Raw genomic sequence first — 18635 nt, 5'->3', positions numbered from 1 at the left:
TGGTGCAGATCTAGAGGAAAAGGTTACAGAAGACTCTGTATGAGCAGAGGGAATGAGCTCATCTAAAATTTGAGATCTTTGGAACATATGATTTCAACATTGGTCTGTTTTTCAAAGAGCCCTCTGTCTGACACTATGCTGGAAGCCGCTGGACAACATATTCCTGAAAATATTTAAACAGAAATCTATCCAAAAATAACACCACAATGAAATATTAGATCCTGTTAGTTTCAAAAATAATGTGGTATTATGATGGCTATCAATTGGATGCATAAAGAAATACAAAAGTAGATATAGCAATCCAAAAGACACAGATTAGTAATATCCATCTAGCATAAAGACAGAAAAAGATATTCATGCACAATCTCTCAAATCAAAATCAATTAAAGATTTCAATATTCTAAAAAGAACCAAAGCTTAAAAGAATAAGGAAAGTCAAAGGAAATACCTGGGGATGAGAAAAGATGTGCAGAGAATGCCAAAATCTCAAGATCAGTCCAAGAGAAAACACACACAACACAACATGATAGAACAGACAAAAAGTAGTGTGTGTGTTTGGCAGAGAAAGCAAAAAGCTCGCGTCAGACGTGGAACATACTCGTCCGGACGACATGCTGTCAGATAAGAGATCGGCAGAGCCGAGCACGTCCAGACACAAGAACATGTCTGTCCAGACGCTTCACACTAGAAGCTGAAAAGTAGAGGGAAATATGCAGAACAAAAATTTCCTAACGTTAGCTTCAGAACACGCATGTATAAATAATTGATAAAACAGTCAAATAGCATTTCAAAAATATACCAAGATATAATTGAGAGTTAAGAGTCAATAAGAACAAAAATTTCCCTGCAGATAGAAATTTTTCAATAGTAAACTTAACTCATGCAATGCGTGTATGTGTGAAGGCTTTCTCAATAAGGTAAGAAGTTTACTGATATGACTTAAATCACCCGGATTTTCTAAATAAGAGAGAAAATCAATGTTAGATCTGTCAAAGGTCAAACCTTATTTTACTAGGGCCTAGCCACCCTTATCTGATACATTCCCCCTAAGCTGCATCACTTTTCTTTTACTTCGTCCCTTAGTGACTGTCTATTTCCCAATGATTTGGTCACTGACTGTTTCTATAGGGACAAGTTCAAGAACAGATTTATAGCACAAAAGCAGTGGATCTTTTTATTTATCTATATTTATTCAGATTTGAATGCTTTTTATCACTTAGGTGCTACAACCTAGAAAGAATGCCAGAATTTATAGGTTCTAGGTTCAACTAGCAAGTTGGTCAGTTTGACCATCTTAGCAAAAAAAAAATCTTTCTCTTTAGAATTTCCAGAAGCTAAAAGTTAGAGAGAGAAAAATACCTTAGGGGAGCTTTGGATAGTGCACATTTTTCATCGCATGAGAAAAACAACTATCTAGTAAAGATGCAGCAAGAAAACTCAACACATATCAGATTTAGAATCTTAACCATATGTATGTATATTCTATCAAAGCACAAAGAACTGTCAAAACAGATAAATATACATGAGATAGCTGAAAACTTTTAAAAGAAACCTTGCAACAAATCCCTTTTTTTTTGTTGAAAATAAAAGTAGAAAAACAACAAAAACATGCTACACAGGAAAAGAAAAATCTAGTCCAAGCATGTAAGGTAAGGGCAAACCTGACCTCAGGGAGAGAGGTTTACCTATATCAAGACAGAAAAGCAGCCATCTGACGTGCTTTTTCTGTCATCCCTATGAAATACCTGCAGAATTTTCTCAAGATAACAAGAGAAACTATAGGGATAGAAAAAATGGTTCCATAACAAATATGCAAAGCATGAACAAGATATGACAATATAAAAAATGAAATGCAAGTGTACTTGACATGCACTAGGATTTAAGAACCACAATCCTAAGCATGTGTGACCTCACCTACTAGGTGGGTCTGCTCCCCCTAGGGAAGTGAGTGTGCCTATCCTGTCCTCCATCCTTCGGCTGTAATTCCATATATCTTTCAAGCTCCTCATAAAGCTACTAGCAATGGGTAATTCTTCATAGGATGGATCCTTTTTAGGCTTTTGCAACTTTTCTTCATGATGCTGAGATTTGTTCTTCTTTGGCAACCAGGCCTGTTTTACAGGAGCAAACTTCTGCTGTTGTCGCTGATGCCTTGGAGCAGGATATCTTGTATGAGGTCCAGTCTTTCTAGGTGGGTCCTTCTGAGGCTGAGGACCCTTGGGTCTGACATGATTATGAACTCCACATTGGTGACATATGGGAGTTTTGTACACTGAAGCATACCTTGATAATTTCCTCTGAACCTGATGCTTCCTAAGAGGTCTGGTGCTAGCAGAATCTTTCTTTGACAAATCCTTCTTCACTTTGGACCCTCTGAACAAGAACGTGGGGGCACTTGGGTCGAATGTGACCGCTTAACCCGCAGTGATGGCAAATAAGGACAAACTTCTAAATGAATTGTCTCCTATGTGGAGGAACATATTTTGTCTTGGAATGTTCTTCGACATCTTTTTCCTTCTTAGGAGCATTCTTCTTATTCCAAGTTCTTAGGAATTTTAACTGACCACAATTTGGTCTAATATGTCACACTATCCCATAATGATGACATGTAGGTAGGCTTCTCTCTGTAGAATGCTTAGACTTCACAGGAGTTGTATTATCATTCTCACAAGAAACCACAATAGCCTTACCTTTGTCATTCTAAGGCTCTGAACCTGAGGGCTTCAAAAACACAGTTCTAGAAGTAGAAGCAATGTTGGAGGAATCAGTAGCTACATACCCGAGACCAGTTTTGTCAGATGAGCACTTCTGACCTATCAGCATCTAAGTTATCTTGTTGTCTGAGAACTTCTCCAACTGTAACTGTGCATCCATCAGTTTATCTTCCAAGTCCGTGATCTTTTGAAGTAATGTGTCTCTTTCTGTCTTCATCGTGTTCAGCTTTATCACCTTCTTCTGATTGGACTCTCTCAGCTTCATGAGTTCCATGTACATGACACAATATTCCTCTTTTAGTTCTATGTCACCATGCTCAGAGTAGTAAAGATCGTCATGGTTTTTCACCTGGAGTCACGTGTTAGACACTTCTCAGGAGATTCTTCTTTTTTCTCAGACTCATTGCTGAGAGTTGCAATGTAGGCCTTCCCCTTAGCCTGCGTAACATTTGCACATTCAGTTCTCATGTGCCCAAAGCTGAAGCACTCACAACATCTCTGACCTCTTGGATCTTCTTCTGGCTCGGCTTCACTGGGAGTTTCCCTCAATCCTTCAATGAATTTATTACTGTTCATCAATTTATTGATCTTGTTGGCGATCAGGGCTAATTCTTCTTCATTGTCCGAGTCTTCCTCTGATGAGACTTTGCTTTTAGTTGCCTTGAAGGCCATCCCCTTTGCTTTCTTGACTGGGGGTAGGGAATACTCATAAGTTTGAAGAGATACTACCAACTCTTTAATCTTCATAGAGTCTAAGTCCTTGCTTTCTTCAATGGAAGTCACTATAATCCCAAAACGCTCTGGCAAAGACCTTAGAATCTTTTTGATGAGTTTTGCATCAAAGACCTTCTTTCCGAGACTCACCATCGAGTTTCTCAAGTTGTTGATCCTGGTGTAAAACTCACCGAATGTCTCATTCTCTAATATTTTAATTTCTTCAAATCTAGAAATCAACATCTGGAGCTTGGCAGATTTAACAAGTTTGGTGCCCTCATATGTTGTTTCTAAGATTTGTCATGCTTCTTCAGCGGATTCACAATTTGAAATTCTTGCGAATTCAGATAGGGAAAGCGCTTAACATAGAGCATGGAGGGCTTTATCATTGGAAAGTCGTGCACTATTTTGAGCAACAGATAGTTTGACAATTATAGCCTCTGGTTTAATCCAACCAGTTTCTACAATTTGCCAAACATCAATAGATTTTAAAAAGAAGCACATACAAGCTTTACAATACCCATAATGCGTGCCATCAAAGGCAGGAATGCAATGAAGAGATTGAGACATTATATACAAAAATATTGAAGTCAAAAAGATTACACTCAAGAAATAAATCTTAAACAGAGTGTACCAAGCTCTGATATCAATTGAAAATAATTTATTGACTTCTAATTTAAACCAAGTGTGTGTGTGTGTGTGTGTGTGTGTTTGTGCGCAAACAAATATCTTAAATGCGGAATTTAAATGAGACAAGATATTTGTTACGAAGTGGAAACTCTATGAAGAGAAAAAAATCACTCGTGTGTGTTTGTGCGCAAACAAATATCTTAAATACGGAATTTAAATGAGAGAAGATATTTGTAACGAAGTGGAAACTCTATGAAGAGAAAAAAATCACTCCGGGGCAACCAAACCCAAGAAATCCACTATCCAAAAACAAAGCTAGTTACTAGACACTCGTACTCACATAACCCTATGCAGTAGTCATACCTATAACACTGACGTGTAACGCAACACGAACGCTTCCCAACCAGATCTTCCACTTGAAAGGGTTTTTGATGGATTCCTTTACCCTAGGGCCGACCCCTAAGATAGACTTCACACGAACACTTGAGCACACACCGGCAACGGCTTGAGAGCTAGTGGATCTTCAATTCTCCCTAAACACCCTCTCAAAGTACTATGGAATTCACTGTCGAATTTTGTACAAAACACTGGCCTAAAGTCCCCTATTTATAGGCTTCAAGAGACCTCAAAAACTGCTGAGATTCGGACTCTGGCTGGCGAGCGTCCAGACAGAAATTAGCCACGTCCGAACGGTTTTCTGCGATATCCTTTCAAAAACAGCGTGATTCTATCTTTATCAGGTTTACATCCGGACGGCTTGACCGAGCATCCGGACGGTCTTCGCTAAAATCCTTTCCGCGTTCGAACGGAACTCTGGAATATTCTGAACTACTGGACATCGTCCAGACGTCTTGTCACGTCGTCCGAACGGCTTGTAGAGACTTCCCAAACAGTGTCGACTTCTGAAATCAAACTCCTTGTTGAATACTGATTGATCTATTGTCCGGACGGTGTTGCTCTAACGTCCGGACGTCTTCAATGTTTATCTATAAGACACTGCAAGGTGTTCGAACGGATGTTGCTAACTGATGAGTGTCTGGACGGGAACACCACATCGTCGGGACGGTTGCTTGGGATCCGACTTCTCTGAGTTGCAATCTGCAGAGAATCTTCCTTAAACACTGAAATAGCCTTCATGAAGCTTGTGACACTTGCAACTTGTCATAATACGGCTATTTCCACATCAAAGAAATAAACTCTGAATATCTGAAGACTCTGAAATATACGACATCCCTGTGAAAGCAGCAACATTACATAATAGTGATTTTGTCAACAGAATGCTGCCAATCAAAAACTAACACTTTTGTAGTATGACTCTAATCCCGGATTCTCGGGAATTAGAGTTGGACCGGGAGTCCTATCCCAATTCAACTTGGAGTAGGACTGTTGACCGAATTCTTTGGGGAGTCCTGATTGGACACGGATTGTGACTTTAGTCCAAATTTCTTGGGGTGTGACTAATACTTGATTTCCTCAAGACATGCGTGTCCCGGCCCGAACTCCCAGGCATTGGCTGGCTAAGTTGACACTTAGTCCTGGGATGTCTACATTCCTGGGACTCAATTCAGAATGTACCTTCTGTCGCGTATTCTTGGGAATAGCTTCTTGGTATCTATCTCCCAGGATAGGACTACCCGGGAGTCCTGATGTCTTGGCTTTAAGTCCGCCTATTCTCCTTGGGCCGATACTGACCTGAAGGCCCATGATTCTTTAAATGGGCCAGTCTGAATTGGATTAATCCCAACAGTTACCACCATTGGATCGACCAGTCCCTTAGTGTTAGTGCATTAAAGAAGAGATTTAATGCTTAAAGTTTCTGAAGCCCACGTACAGGCATCACCATTCTCTCTCCCACAACCAGCCAATCATTCAAATACAATTATTTTCTCCTTTATTTATTTATTTTTTTCACTGTTTTCACTTATGGATACTCCCCGTATATGATAATAAAAATGAGATGTTTCATACTTCTGAGTAGAGGTGAAAATGTGTTCAGATAGCTGGTGCGATTAGCAAAAAGTAATATCAACATATGCAATTGCAGATAACGGTTTTAGAGAATGCGGATGCAATTAATAACCGCATCCGCATTTCCTTTATATATATATATATATATATATGAAATTAAATTCACAAAAACAACATTTTGAATTTGGTAAGTTTAGAACATTTAGGTTATGTTAGGTTTTTTTCACTATCATCTCAATCAAAGTCATATCTCATTACATTTACATTTTTTCTTTTCTTTTCTTTTCTTTATTAATCTAAATCTCAATTACTCTATGAGACAATGACCATCTATGACTGATAATTACGAATTGTGTAACAAGTTAAATCTTAATTTATTTAAGCTTAAATGTAGTAATAACTGCATTATTTAATCTTGCATATAGATTTAGATAGTAATCTAAAACGTTCATTACCTCATATATAGATAGCAGATAATAGCCGCAATAACTGTGCGGTTGCGAATTGTAATCATATAATATGAATGCGGATGCGGATATTGGTAACCGCGTTTTGCGGATGCAGATATTGCTAATAACTGCATCCGCACCTACATTTTCACCCTTACTTCTGAGACAGAACTATTGGATTATCAGCAGATGTCAATACTTGCGCTGATTTTAATGCTTATTTAGCTCAAACTATTGGATTATCAGCAGAGGAATTGGCCCTTGCGGTTAGAAAAGCAAAAAAAAAAAAAAAATAGGTGTTACAAATACCAAAATGAGATCTAACTTAAACTTTACTATCTACAGGTATATTGGCCCAAAAAGACCCTTGGTAGGAGAAACCAACGTTCTTTAACACCATGGAACTAGAGCTTCAGTTATGTAGATGGGTTTTGATGATTAGGATGATCATGATATACGACTCTTATTACGCAGAAAAAGCCTCCATTATTGCTAGGGAATTCACTTCCACCGTCAAACATGCTCTCTACTTATGCCACACCCGTTGATGTGATGTTTTTGAAAGTAACTTTTTTTTTTTTTGTTTCTTTTTTTTAAAAGTAACTGACATGAAAAAACACTTAAAACACGTCACATTGGATAATGTGACATGGGTGTAAAAAGTAGCATTACTCAAGCTTAAATATACACTTCCACCAAATTGGCTTCTTTTCCTTTGAGAAATGCTAGGTACTATAATTCTATTTACCAATGTTGACGTGATAGTCTCAATCAACTATTAGACTTTTTTATTTATTTATTTATTTAACAAGAACTAATCTAAAGGTTAGTTGAGTGTGTCTCATCAACATTATTTGAATGAATGTTGAATAAACTTATAGTATCTAGCATTTCTCTTTCTCGTATTTGTTTTTCTCATTTCGAGGGGGATGAACAAGTAAACATATGCATTCTCCATGCATATAATACATTTATGACACATGTGCACCGGGTACCAAAATGCCAATACAATTAGCTTTTTTTATTATTATTATTATTATTTTATAGAAGTCAATACAATTAGCTTATTAATATCCCCGCAGTAGGATGAGTGCACAGAGACAGAGAGTAGCTTACAAAATGGGGAGATGTAAGTAGCTCAGAGCTTGGAGGCATGAGCTGTGAGTTTACTCAAGGCAACCGCAGTCTTTGAACCAGACGGGCGTCCCAGATGCTTTGAGATGAAATCCCCAGCCAACATGAGCTTCCCAAGATCCACATTCGTCTTCACACCAAGTCCATTGAGCATGTAAACAACATCCTCAGTTGCAACATTTCCAGACGCACCCACGGCATACGGGCAACCCCCAAGACCAGAAACCGATGAATCTACTGTGCTGATCCCCACCTGCAAAAGAGATTAATAGATTTACATTTGAGTTTCAAATCTTATTAGAATAGCTTCAACCATGGCACACAAGTGGTCAAGCATCATTGTTTGAGTAAAAAAGGTTTCTACGTTGGTATATCGGCTTGGCCGAATGTCGTTGTCCTAATACCACCTGTTTCTAGATTGTTTGGAAATTCATCATTCGCAGAACTACAACGTGAGATCATTAATTTGCAAAGATACAACAATTGTATCATAGCTTATGATGTTTGTGGACCTCTTCAATGCTATGTTGTTTTCTTTCTTCTAGATAATTCAAAAAGTTTCAGTGCAAAAGCAGCAAAGCCAAAGTCAGGATTATATACAAGAGAAAGCACCACACCATTAGTATAAATCACCTCCTGAGGTTACAAGTAACATACACAATATATACATATATATATATATAAGAAGAGAGAAAGAAAGAAAGAAAGTCGAACACTAACGACCACAAGGTCATCTTCAGCCGTATCACACGGAACTCACTCAGTTTACCAAATGTATCTGATTGTTTTGTTAACAAAAATGACATTCTACATATTGCATCCTACACTTATGAACGCGGCACTGTAAATGATACCACTTCCAATTAAATGCATGAAGAAAATTCGGTTTCTTAGTAAAAGCAAAAATTAAAAATTTAAAACGCCAAGGCACCTTAAATGGAAGGGTTTGTGTCTAAGGCTTTTGTAGCAAACCAACAGTTATGTCCCCCAATCAGTTTTTGAGGGATAACAATGACCTTAAACTAATCGTTTCAAGTGTCGGTCATAACACCAGAATATGATGAGCATTCACACACGTGGTTTTGATTCCATGAAGAATTATGATGAAAAAAATTGCTTACCTGGAGTGATGCCAGAATATTTGACAGAGCTTGGCCATAAGTGTCATGAAAGTGAACAGCAAGCTTATCAACAGGGACAACACCCAAAACAGCTTCAAGCATTGGAATGACAGTGCCTGGAAAGATAAATATATTTAAAAGGTAACACCACAAAAAAGTCAAGTCCATTAAGTAATAACATTTCATTATTTCATAAGATGCAAGTCAACTGTAACGCAAACATGGAGTTACGATTTCAACTACATATCAAGACAACCAATATTTTCTCTTCTTACAAATTAAGTTAAACAAGGATAACCTTCATATGTTGTCAATATAGGTGACAGTATTTTGCAAAGAATGTGACTGATCCATGAATAGTACTTTCGGGTCTAAATTCCCAGATCCTAATTTAGCACTGGGAAACAGCTCATCGTACTTTTTCCTGAAAAGACAGCACCTATACTACAAGTTTCTTCTAGAAATAGGAAGCCACGTTACTTGCGCCATGAAGAATAACTTCTTTTTCTTTTGACAAAGTCTTCCTTCCTGAAGCAATCTTTTCAATAGGTTTCCAAGTTAAAAGGAGTAACTCAGAGCTAGGTCTTGCAACAGCTTTCTGAAGACCACATCCACACAGACTAAATACTTCTCCAGGCCACTGTTGCAAAACACACCACCTAGTTTCTACCATTCCCTTCACAATATCTCTGTTCCAGTTCCAAACTATCAAAAACACTTTTCCAATAGGACCATGTTTTTTCTTCCCCCCATCTTCTTGAATGAATAGACGTGGCAGCTAGCTTAGCTGGTGAAGTCTATTGGTATCAAAGACCTAGGACCAAATACCGCTGAAGGAGGACAGCTTTGAAACTTAATGATTAACGGGCTGTTTTGCTGGAAAGGTGGTGAGGATCAGGTATGAAAGTATTAGAGAAGACAAATTAAAAACTGGGGCAGGAGGAGAGACAAGAATGAAAGGGAGTAATGCTGAGAATTTCGACAAGAAACAAAAGGGAGTAGGAGATTTTGAAGAATAAAAGAATTGAAGAAATATAAGTGAAAGTAGGACTAAAAGCAAGGTGCTCAAAGCAATACACAGTCGAATTTCACTAGTCATAGCTAGGTGACCGATTGGTGGAGCTAGTGCAGGAGCAATTTGAGAAGCAAGACCATGAGAGCATCGATTTCCAAACTATAGTGACAGCAGACGCACCCTCCAGGGTGGCATATATTTATAAATATGATATATTTTAAAAAGTATTGTATATATTATAAATATTATAAATACGATACAAACATACTGGTCTAGTGGCTTGAGAGTAAAAAATAAATGCAAGCTAGCAAGAAAAATTAAATTTTACTCCAGCACATTGGTTGAGCACCAGCCTACTCAACTTCACAGGCCTGAGTTTGAGGCCCCCCTTTACATCATTTCATTGAAGAATATCATGCTTCCCCCACAATATTCGCGTGCTCTTAACCAATTAAAATTCTCCTCAACAATTGAGTGTGTGATGTATTAGAATATTAATTAAATGATTAAATTCATAATTTCCTAAATCAACATAAGCTTGTAGGATAATTAATAATTTAATATGGTATCAGAATAGAGGTCCTAAATTCGAACATTGACTCTACTTCATACCTTTCTATTTAAGTTAAATACTTCACATGTTATATCTTATTTATAAGGAAGAGTCTAGGCCCATATATGAAGGAGAGTTTCAGAATATTAATTATATTATTAAATTCATATTTTTCCTATCAGCTTTAAGTTTTTTAGATAATTAGCGATTTAACATGATGAATTCACATTGTAAGAACTATAAATACAAAGATTTACCACATAACCACTTTGAAAATACGAGAACACGATTTGAGAGCAGCTTTGTCCCTTTAGGAAACAAATTATGGTACCTAGATTCATAATATAGAGTAGCAGTCACAACCCTCTATGGTAGAGATTGCTATAAGGAAGTACTCTCCAAGGTTCTAGGTTGAAGTAGCTCACAAGTTACCAGGTCACATCACATAAACGAGCGCACTAGCTTCTACAGTACTTGCAAAGTACTTGTGAGTTATTTGCTTCCTAAATTTACTTCATAATGCAGTAGCTGCACCGTATTAATTCTAAATTTGTAACATTGTGATACAAGCGGTCTGGCAGAAACATCTAAGGTTGCTGCTCTACAAAGTTTCTGCATTTGACTGGTTGGCATAATGGAATCCATAGATGGCTCTGCTTGATAATGCAAACCACTGCCTTGATAACATTTGTCACGTCATAAGAAAACATTTAACTCTAATGGCCTTCCTTGAGCCTGATGGCTTACAAACTTTATCCCCCAACTTACTTCCACCTAATTATCTTATTTCCCCTATGAAGGAGAAAGAAAATTAAAGGGAGAGAAATCTAGGCGAATTTGAACCGCACGGGTACAAGTTAAGTTGGATCCTAGATGTAGAAATATAAGAAGGCAGAGCCTTTCGCCTTTCGGCTTGATCTTAGTCCTTGCCCATGTATCAGCAATAGTTTGAAATGTTAACCTATTTGGAAATCTTCAGGTCCACACTTACTTTCAACTCTCTTAAAGATTTGCTCACTTGCTACACCCTTCCTCATCAATACTTTTGTTGATGAAATATGAAAAGCATCTATGAAAATGAACAGCTGTTTTCTATTTCAGCCCTTGCTTTTCATTCCACATATATAAGAGAAGCATACATTTACAATATGGCAATATGTAATAATATTCTGGAAAGGAACAGCTGGTGGGGACAGCTGTACAGGGACACCTCACCAAGTGGTTCTTCTAGAAGAGTACAACATGGCATAGCATCTCTCTCTAACAATTCTCTAATGAGAACGTTGAATTTTGATGACTTCCCTCCAACCTAATGGCCCCCAAGTTCTATCTCCAATCAATTCCTCCAAGCTGAGGTGCAAAAAGGTCTCAATTCAATCCATGATCACATTCTCAAGCTTTTAATGTTTTCATTCTTTGCTCTACCTCCATCCCTCCCTCCCTCATAGGAATCACTCAATTTTCGATTCTTTGGTCTCTAACTAAACCTTTCAAGTAAGATAGGTGCTAAAGTTCTGTGCAATTCAAGTCGGTGATCATGTGCTCAAAGTTCTTGGTCTTAACGTTCTAGATCTCCCTACACCCTAATGATTTTTAGATCAACTTCAGCAATTTCTCCCCTACCCCCACGCTCTTTCTCTTCCCTCAGATCTTCATCAACCAAATTGTTATAAACTAAGACCTACTCTAGAGGTCAGATCCATTTATTTGCACCCAACACCCATATCTGCTTCCATTTAAGAAAACAAAAACGAGCATATGAGACATAAAGTTTTAAAACCAGAAACTGATAAGGCAATACTAACACAAACATAAAGATGATAAAATAGAAGGCAGTTTAAGAGGTTACCAGGGGTACCAACACCAATTGTATCACCCAGGGAAATTTCAGAGCAACCCATATCGTAAAGCTCTCTAGCCACATATGCTACTTTAGTTGGAGGTACCGCTCCTTCCACTGGACACCCCACAACACATGATATATATCTAACAAGACAAGAAAGTGTTGCATTGGTCACCTTATTAACCAAAAAATGGTTTTGACGTTACTGAAATTTATTGTTTCAAAAAAAAAAAAAAAAAAAAAATGAAGAAGAAGAAGAAGAAGAAGATATAGTAAGGAAAACCAGGCATCATATACTTCTCCCATCAGAAGAGATTTCGAAATTAAACATAAGACCCCATACATTGCAAGCTTTACTTGGTCCCCGAACTGTAAAAATTACTGAAATCATGGTTCTAAAAAAAACAAACAAAAAGTCTTATCTAACAAAACATCTACTGACATTTTGAAAATAGTAAAGACAAACTCAGACAGATGGTCACGCACGTCTAAGTTAACCCCAGCAATAACTCAAAAATGATGATGGAATGATGGTTGTCTTCCTCGGTTACATATATGTCAATCATGCAGTCATCTAAAAGTTTTCACTTCCAGTTGTAACTATTTTCAGCTCACTGCTATGCCAAATTTATCTTGTGTTGGTTCAAAAGTGAAGGGTGGCAAAGCGTAAACCATGAAAGCTATTCTAATCACGTTAAATGCAATCACAAGATAACCAGGATTGATTGGGATCTCAAACACAAATGTGTTTCTCTTCCTTGGGTAGGTGAACTGGATAGGAAGATATTAGGATTAGGAAAAATGTCCTAAAAGCATTAAGTTTTGGCTGGTCACTTCTGTTTGGCATGGTCAAGTTAAGTTCAGAAGGCAATGTTGCCTAGTGTCTTTAAATGCAATCACAAGATAACCAGGATTGATTGGGATCTCAAACACAAATGTGTTTCTCTTCCTTGGGTAGGTGAACTGGATAGGAAGATATTAGGATTAGGAAAAATGTCCTAAAAGCATTAAGTTTTGGCTGGTCACTTCTGTTTGGCATGGTCAAGTTAAGTTCAGAAGGCAATGTTGCCTAGTGTCTTTACTGCAATTTATGGCCCAATGATCCTACACCTAGACATGAATCTGGGCTAAGGATGCAAACATCAACCCACTAACACCGTCAATGAGGTGATCTTCTATGCTACTACGATATTTTAAAAATATGAATTTTTGTGTGAATGAGCAGCTTTAATAGTATACCCCAAGCCTAAAGATCATCCTTCCCACCATGTGCCTTGGCCAACTTCCAAAAATAACTGCCTAAGCAATCAAGGAAGCCATATAATCTTCTAGTGAGAAACTTTATTGGGGCCCCTCTAAGCCAGCTTGTATTTGGTATATTTCCACAGTCACAAGCAATAAAATGGTGAGCCACTCCTTAGTTGAGTCAGGTAGTTGAACCTTGAAAGATGAAGGTCAAAGCCAATTACAAGTAAAACTAACTGAAAGATACTAACATAAAAGAACCAAAAATATATATATAATTGTGCATTAAAAGGAAAAAATATCTTTGAGTGAGCCGCTACTTGAGGGTTAGAATTTCTTCTTCAAGTAGGCCAACAATAGGAGTAATGAAAATCTTGGTGGGTTTTAAGAATATCTAATTATTTCCAAGCTTTTATTTCTTCATATGACTCAATACTCAAACACTAGAAGATCTTGGTAATCCAATGGCCATGTGTTACAAGCTACACACACATATGTATATTAAAAATAATCAGAACAAGAGTCGGAAAATTTACCCACGAACAGGAATCGAGAGTTTGCTAGCTGCAAGAACAACATCACGGTAACGAGTGAGACTATCTTCGATAGTGCAGTTAATATTTGATGTTGAAAAAGACTCGGATGCTGAAGCAAAGATGGCCACTTCCTTGGCTCCAGCAGCAACAGCTGCTTCAAAACCCTAGAAGAAAGCAATACAACAATGAAAAATGCCCTCCCCAGATTCTACATTAATATATAATTGTGTGTTCTCTGCTAAAGAATGCTTACTTTAAGATTAGGAGTTAAGACAGGAAATCTAGCACTTTCAACATTATGAATTGCTGCCATCACATCCTTGGCATCTGCTAGCTAAGTCAAACACAAAAGAGTTCCAAAAGGCAGCATTTAGTTTCTATAGGAGGATAGGCCCGTTCAAAGATAGAAAAGAACAAATGAATTCATAAATCCATACAACAAACCTACACGTATAAGTACAGAAGCCAGAATCATACATTCATTGAATACTTGAAATTTGAAGATGCTGTAAAGAAAAAATATATTTAGACTTCTAATTTGAAAGGAGATAACACAAAATAATACGATCATAGTGACGCAAAGATTAGAAGAAGAAATAACAAAATGACTTTTAATCTAGAAGAAAAGAAACAACTACACTATTATTTTTAAGACATTTTTTTTTATATAATTGATGTGCCAAACACTTCAAGACATCTGAACTCGACCACCCAAATTTTAAGGCACTTATTATATTACCAAGATAAAAGAAGTGATTGTAGTATCATCAAGCAAAGAAGTAGAAATGATTGAAAAAAAAAAAAACTGGTTGAGAGAGAGAGAGAGAGAGAGAGAGATTATATTGCCGCATCCCTATATTTCTTAAATAATCCCACTTAAGCAGGGCTTGTTCATCTTTCACTGTAGCAAGCAACTTCAATGCATATCTTTTAGCAGCCCTCATATCTTTGTAGAACCTCCCTTAGTACCACCATTATAACGAATCAAGGAAAACGCTAACCACATCTGTTTTATCACTCCAAAAAAACTAGTCAAGTTACAAATTGGAGCTCCCTAAAATCACTTATAAAACTTAATCTCACCTAATACGGAACCAATTAGAACTTAACATCCATAAGCACTTTTATAATCCACCCACTCAATGTGGGAAATCCACCCTCCCAATGTAAGACTAACTTATTGGGGTGTCACAACCACGATCCCTATAAGGAGGTGTTACAGCCAGTCCCAAGGCCACACAACAAGATTATTTTAGTCAACCTATTTTTTCTATTTCTAAATTTGACGACCCTATATAATTCATGATGTGTCCTCTTTTGCATTTCCATTTCCATATGTTTTACTCAAATTTTTTAAGCCCATGAAACTGGGAAAGCCGTACATTGACATCATATAACAAAGCCCCTGTTTTGATGACGTATCAGCATTGAAGGACTAGGCAACTCATCTTTCGATACCATGATAGGCCTGTTTTAGTTCGGCAATTCAAACATAATTACCTCCACAGCCTACACCCTAACTAGAAGAATCCTAGCTTGTCAAAATGTGTGATGACACCCAATTGTCATCAAAGTTTTCTTGTGTTCTCAGAATTGGAGAATTTCTCATCAAATATTCTTTTCCTAGACTCGATTACGGCATTGCCCTATAGATCAATGTTATTCTGTTCAATGCCGCTTTATCTCAAACATACTTCTAGAAGTGTACAGCCAGGAAAACAATTATTAACGGAATTGTCTCCTGAATCCAGATCAAGCGATGCACATGCAATAAATGAACTTCAGGATTTTAATAAACCTCAAAGACATCCAAATGCAGAAGATGCCAAGCCATATCAATAAACACAGAAAGAAAAAGTGCTCATTTTTTCCTTTTAAATGAGAAAAAAAAAAAAATCAAAACCAAAAGAGAGTACAAGGGGAGAAATGGAAAGAAATGCTTAATAGGTTGTACTAGAATCAGGAGGAGAATCAATCTGTATAAAAGTGAACAGAGAGATCAAGGAGCTACTGAAAAATATACACTCAACGCAAAGAAGTGCACTACAAGGCAGATTCTCTCCTATAAAATGACCAAGCCATGAATACCTGTGGTACCCATTTTGGGGAAACAAAACTCGTGGCCTCAACAACAGGCAACCCTGAAGAAACTAGCATTTTTATCAACTCGACCTTTACAGTAGTAGGCACAATTTGCTTCTCGTTTTGCAATCCATCCCTTGGACCAACTTCTACTATCTTCACATATCCTGGAATACTTCCAAGAAACTGCAGTATCATATATAGTTTTAGAAAATACAACCTCTATAACATGGAAAAAGAACCAGAATGGAATTTGTAACTGCACCAAGGATATATGGAAATTGATATAAGTACATGATTCTTGAAAACATCAAACACAGAGTTGATGGTCAGAAAAGTACACACCCAAGATAAACTTCCTAAAGTATATATTATTCATTGTGGAAGGACAAGAAGCAAAATGATCCTACAATTAGAGAACTGGTGAACTCAACCACTTCTTCCCTCTGTAACTTACGATGAAATTTCCAGTAAAAATGTAGAGTTAACAAATAAAGTTTATATAAGATCTGATGCACCTTATTAGAAAACTCCCCTGTGCACTTATCATTGCAATGGGCGCTATAATGACGATTTACCAAACACCAAGCATCACGAGCATTACCAAGCGCCTGATAATTCAAACCCCTTGCAAGAGCCCCATTAACGGTATCTCCCTGAGACACATTCCTTGCTTGTTTACTCCACAAGTATGCTTCTTCTCTTATCTCCTCATGACTGGAAACAACATATTGATTATTCTATTCAGAAAAAAATTATCAAAAAAAAAAATCAATAGAAGAAACAAAAACATTTAGTTTATACTCAACCTTGTACTAGCTGCGGCCACGCAATCAGTAGAAGAAAACCTCTTGAACGTATCGGCTCCGACGCTTGAGAGCATTACTGGAACAAGTTTATGCAGCAAGAATGTGCTTCCCCACGAAAACTTATACAAAGCCCTCGCTGCTGGCATTGCATCAACAGCCCAAATGACTTGTCTCTTGAACAAACTGTTCAACTCCCTCCTGATTCAAGCTCTCTGACTACAACAAAAGAAAAGGGACATAAATGCTTATGGGTGATCAGTAAAATCTCCTGAAACACTGTAAACAAAATACTATCGGCGCATAGAACAAGCATTTTTATCATTCTTGTTTAGTTAGCATTCAAAGCATCAACGAAAGCAAAGAAACAGCTGTGACAACCAACGATTGGACCACCAAAAAATTCAAAACCCGTAACAGAAGCAGAATTTTGACAATACGAAAATTATTCATATGATAGAATTACCTGTGAATCGGACACCGGAACTCCTTCTTCCAAATACCAACATTAGACTTCAATTCCGTAGGTTTCAGAAAACAAGCTCAAGAGTCTCAAAAGGCATTTCATCCAACAAGTGTGTTTGACTGGAATTTAGACAATTTACAAGCAATTCACTGACACAACCAAAAATACTGCAGAATTTTTTTTTTTTTTTTTCTTCGATGAATGATAAGAGTATTCAAAATTGATAAAGTATCGGAAAAATGGAACCTGATCAAAATTCGCTTGGATAACTCTGAACTTGACAAAACGGTGTCCCAGACAGAGGCGTATCGCGGTGGTCTGGGGTTTCCAATGAGAAAAAGCCGCGTGGCATGAAATCGGGGTATTAAAGAGAAAGAAAGTGTGTTTTGAGGATCCTTCCGCAAGGGCACTAAGAGCAGTTTTTTTAAATCTTATTTTCTTCTCTAAATCTATAAAATCAGATTTTTTTGTTGTTTTTTTTTTTTTTTTTTGTCATTTTTTAAACTAAAGAAACGCAAAAAAAAAAAAAAAAAAAAAAAAAAAAAAAAAAAAAAACCAAAAGTTATACCATAAATTTAGATAAACAAAAATAGTTTATTTGTTATTTTAATATTTTTTTAATATATATATATATATATATATATATATATATTATAGGGAAAAATATAAAAAAGCTCCATCAACTAATAGAGGATTTTAAAATAGTTTCATGAATTTTTAAGTGTATTAATGTGGCCTATCAAACTATCAAGATGTGCCAAAAATGTCTTTTTTTTCAATAATATCCTTATTCTCTTAAAAATTAAATAAAAAATTAATTAAAAAATACCCTTATTCAGTGCCATGTCATTGCTATATTTTTATTTTTTAAAAGAGCTTTAAAAAAAAAAAAAGTTGAGGGGGATTTGGCCTGTGGGAGTGGTTCAGCCACCCTCAAGGGCCAAAGAGAAAATAAAAATAAAAACAAAAAACAAAATAAAAAAAGTTTAGAGGGGTTGGCCTTTGGGGGTGACTCTAAGGGCTACGAGAGTGGTTCGGCCACCCCAAAGACTAAAGAGAAAGAGAAATAAAATAAATAAAAAATTTGGCCCCGAAGGTGGCGGAGCGTAAAATTTTCCACGTGGAGATGCTTTTACTCGTTCGAACGAGATTCCTCAAATTTGATTTCAACTCGTCTATTCCTTCCCGCTCTTGCGCACAATTATAACAAGTGGAGATTCCTTCTCACCCCAAAAAAGACTTTCTTTTCTCTCTCTTCGACTCTCACTCTCTCTGTCTGCAAAACAAAGTTTCAGGCTGTTGATGGCCGGGAAGGGGGGCTTCTAAGCCTTCCTTTCCAGGTGGACTTTTTTGCTTCCT

At 37.0% G+C, this 18635-nt stretch overlaps 1 protein-coding gene across 3 annotated transcripts; it reads right to left on the bottom strand.

Moving 5' to 3' along the window:
• Nucleotides 1-7475: 7475 nt before the first annotated feature.
• LOC133874152 (uncharacterized) lies at nt 7476-17670 on the bottom strand. Of its 3 annotated transcripts, none has more exons than XM_062311997.1 (10): nt 17523-17670; nt 17277-17425; nt 16814-17029; nt 16523-16721; nt 16011-16190; nt 14176-14256; nt 13923-14086; nt 12148-12284; nt 8731-8846; nt 7476-7862 (listed from the first exon to the last, which is right to left on the bottom strand). In XM_062311997.1, the coding sequence occupies exons 3-10, from the start codon at nt 16957-16959 to the stop codon at nt 7614-7616; spliced, it is 1272 nt and encodes a 423-aa protein (XP_062167981.1). In that variant the 5' UTR covers nt 16960-17029; nt 17277-17425; nt 17523-17670; the 3' UTR covers nt 7476-7613. The 3 variants fall into 3 exon arrangements, with proteins under 3 accessions (XP_062167981.1, XP_062167982.1, XP_062167983.1); XM_062311998.1 differs by having other exon boundaries at nt 17277-17395; nt 17523-17635; XM_062311999.1 differs by lacking the exons at nt 16011-16190; nt 17523-17670 and having other exon boundaries at nt 17277-17516.
• Between the last annotated feature and the right edge of the window lie 965 nt (nt 17671-18635).

This window comes from Alnus glutinosa, chromosome 7 (genome assembly GCF_958979055.1).
Source record: "Alnus glutinosa chromosome 7, dhAlnGlut1.1, whole genome shotgun sequence".
NCBI classification, from domain to species: Eukaryota; Viridiplantae; Streptophyta; class Magnoliopsida; order Fagales; family Betulaceae; genus Alnus; species Alnus glutinosa.
The sequence above is the reverse complement of the archived record's forward strand: the minus strand, read 5'-3'. Positions and strand labels throughout refer to the sequence as shown.

Bases quoted from the DNA above. Each gene is read 5' to 3' on its own strand.
- LOC133874152 (XM_062311997.1), bottom strand. From the start codon at position 16,959: ATGCCAGCAGCGAGGGCTTTGTATAAGTTTTCGTGGGGAAGCACATTC. The intron at 16,191-16,522 runs GTGCATCAGATC...ATGATACTGCAG, and splicing joins CAGGGGAGTTTTCTAATAAG to TTTCTTGGAAGTATTCCAGG. The intron at 14,087-14,175 runs GTAAGCATTCTT...GCTTTCTTCTAG, and splicing joins TCTTAACTCCTAATCTTAAA to GGTTTTGAAGCAGCTGTTGC.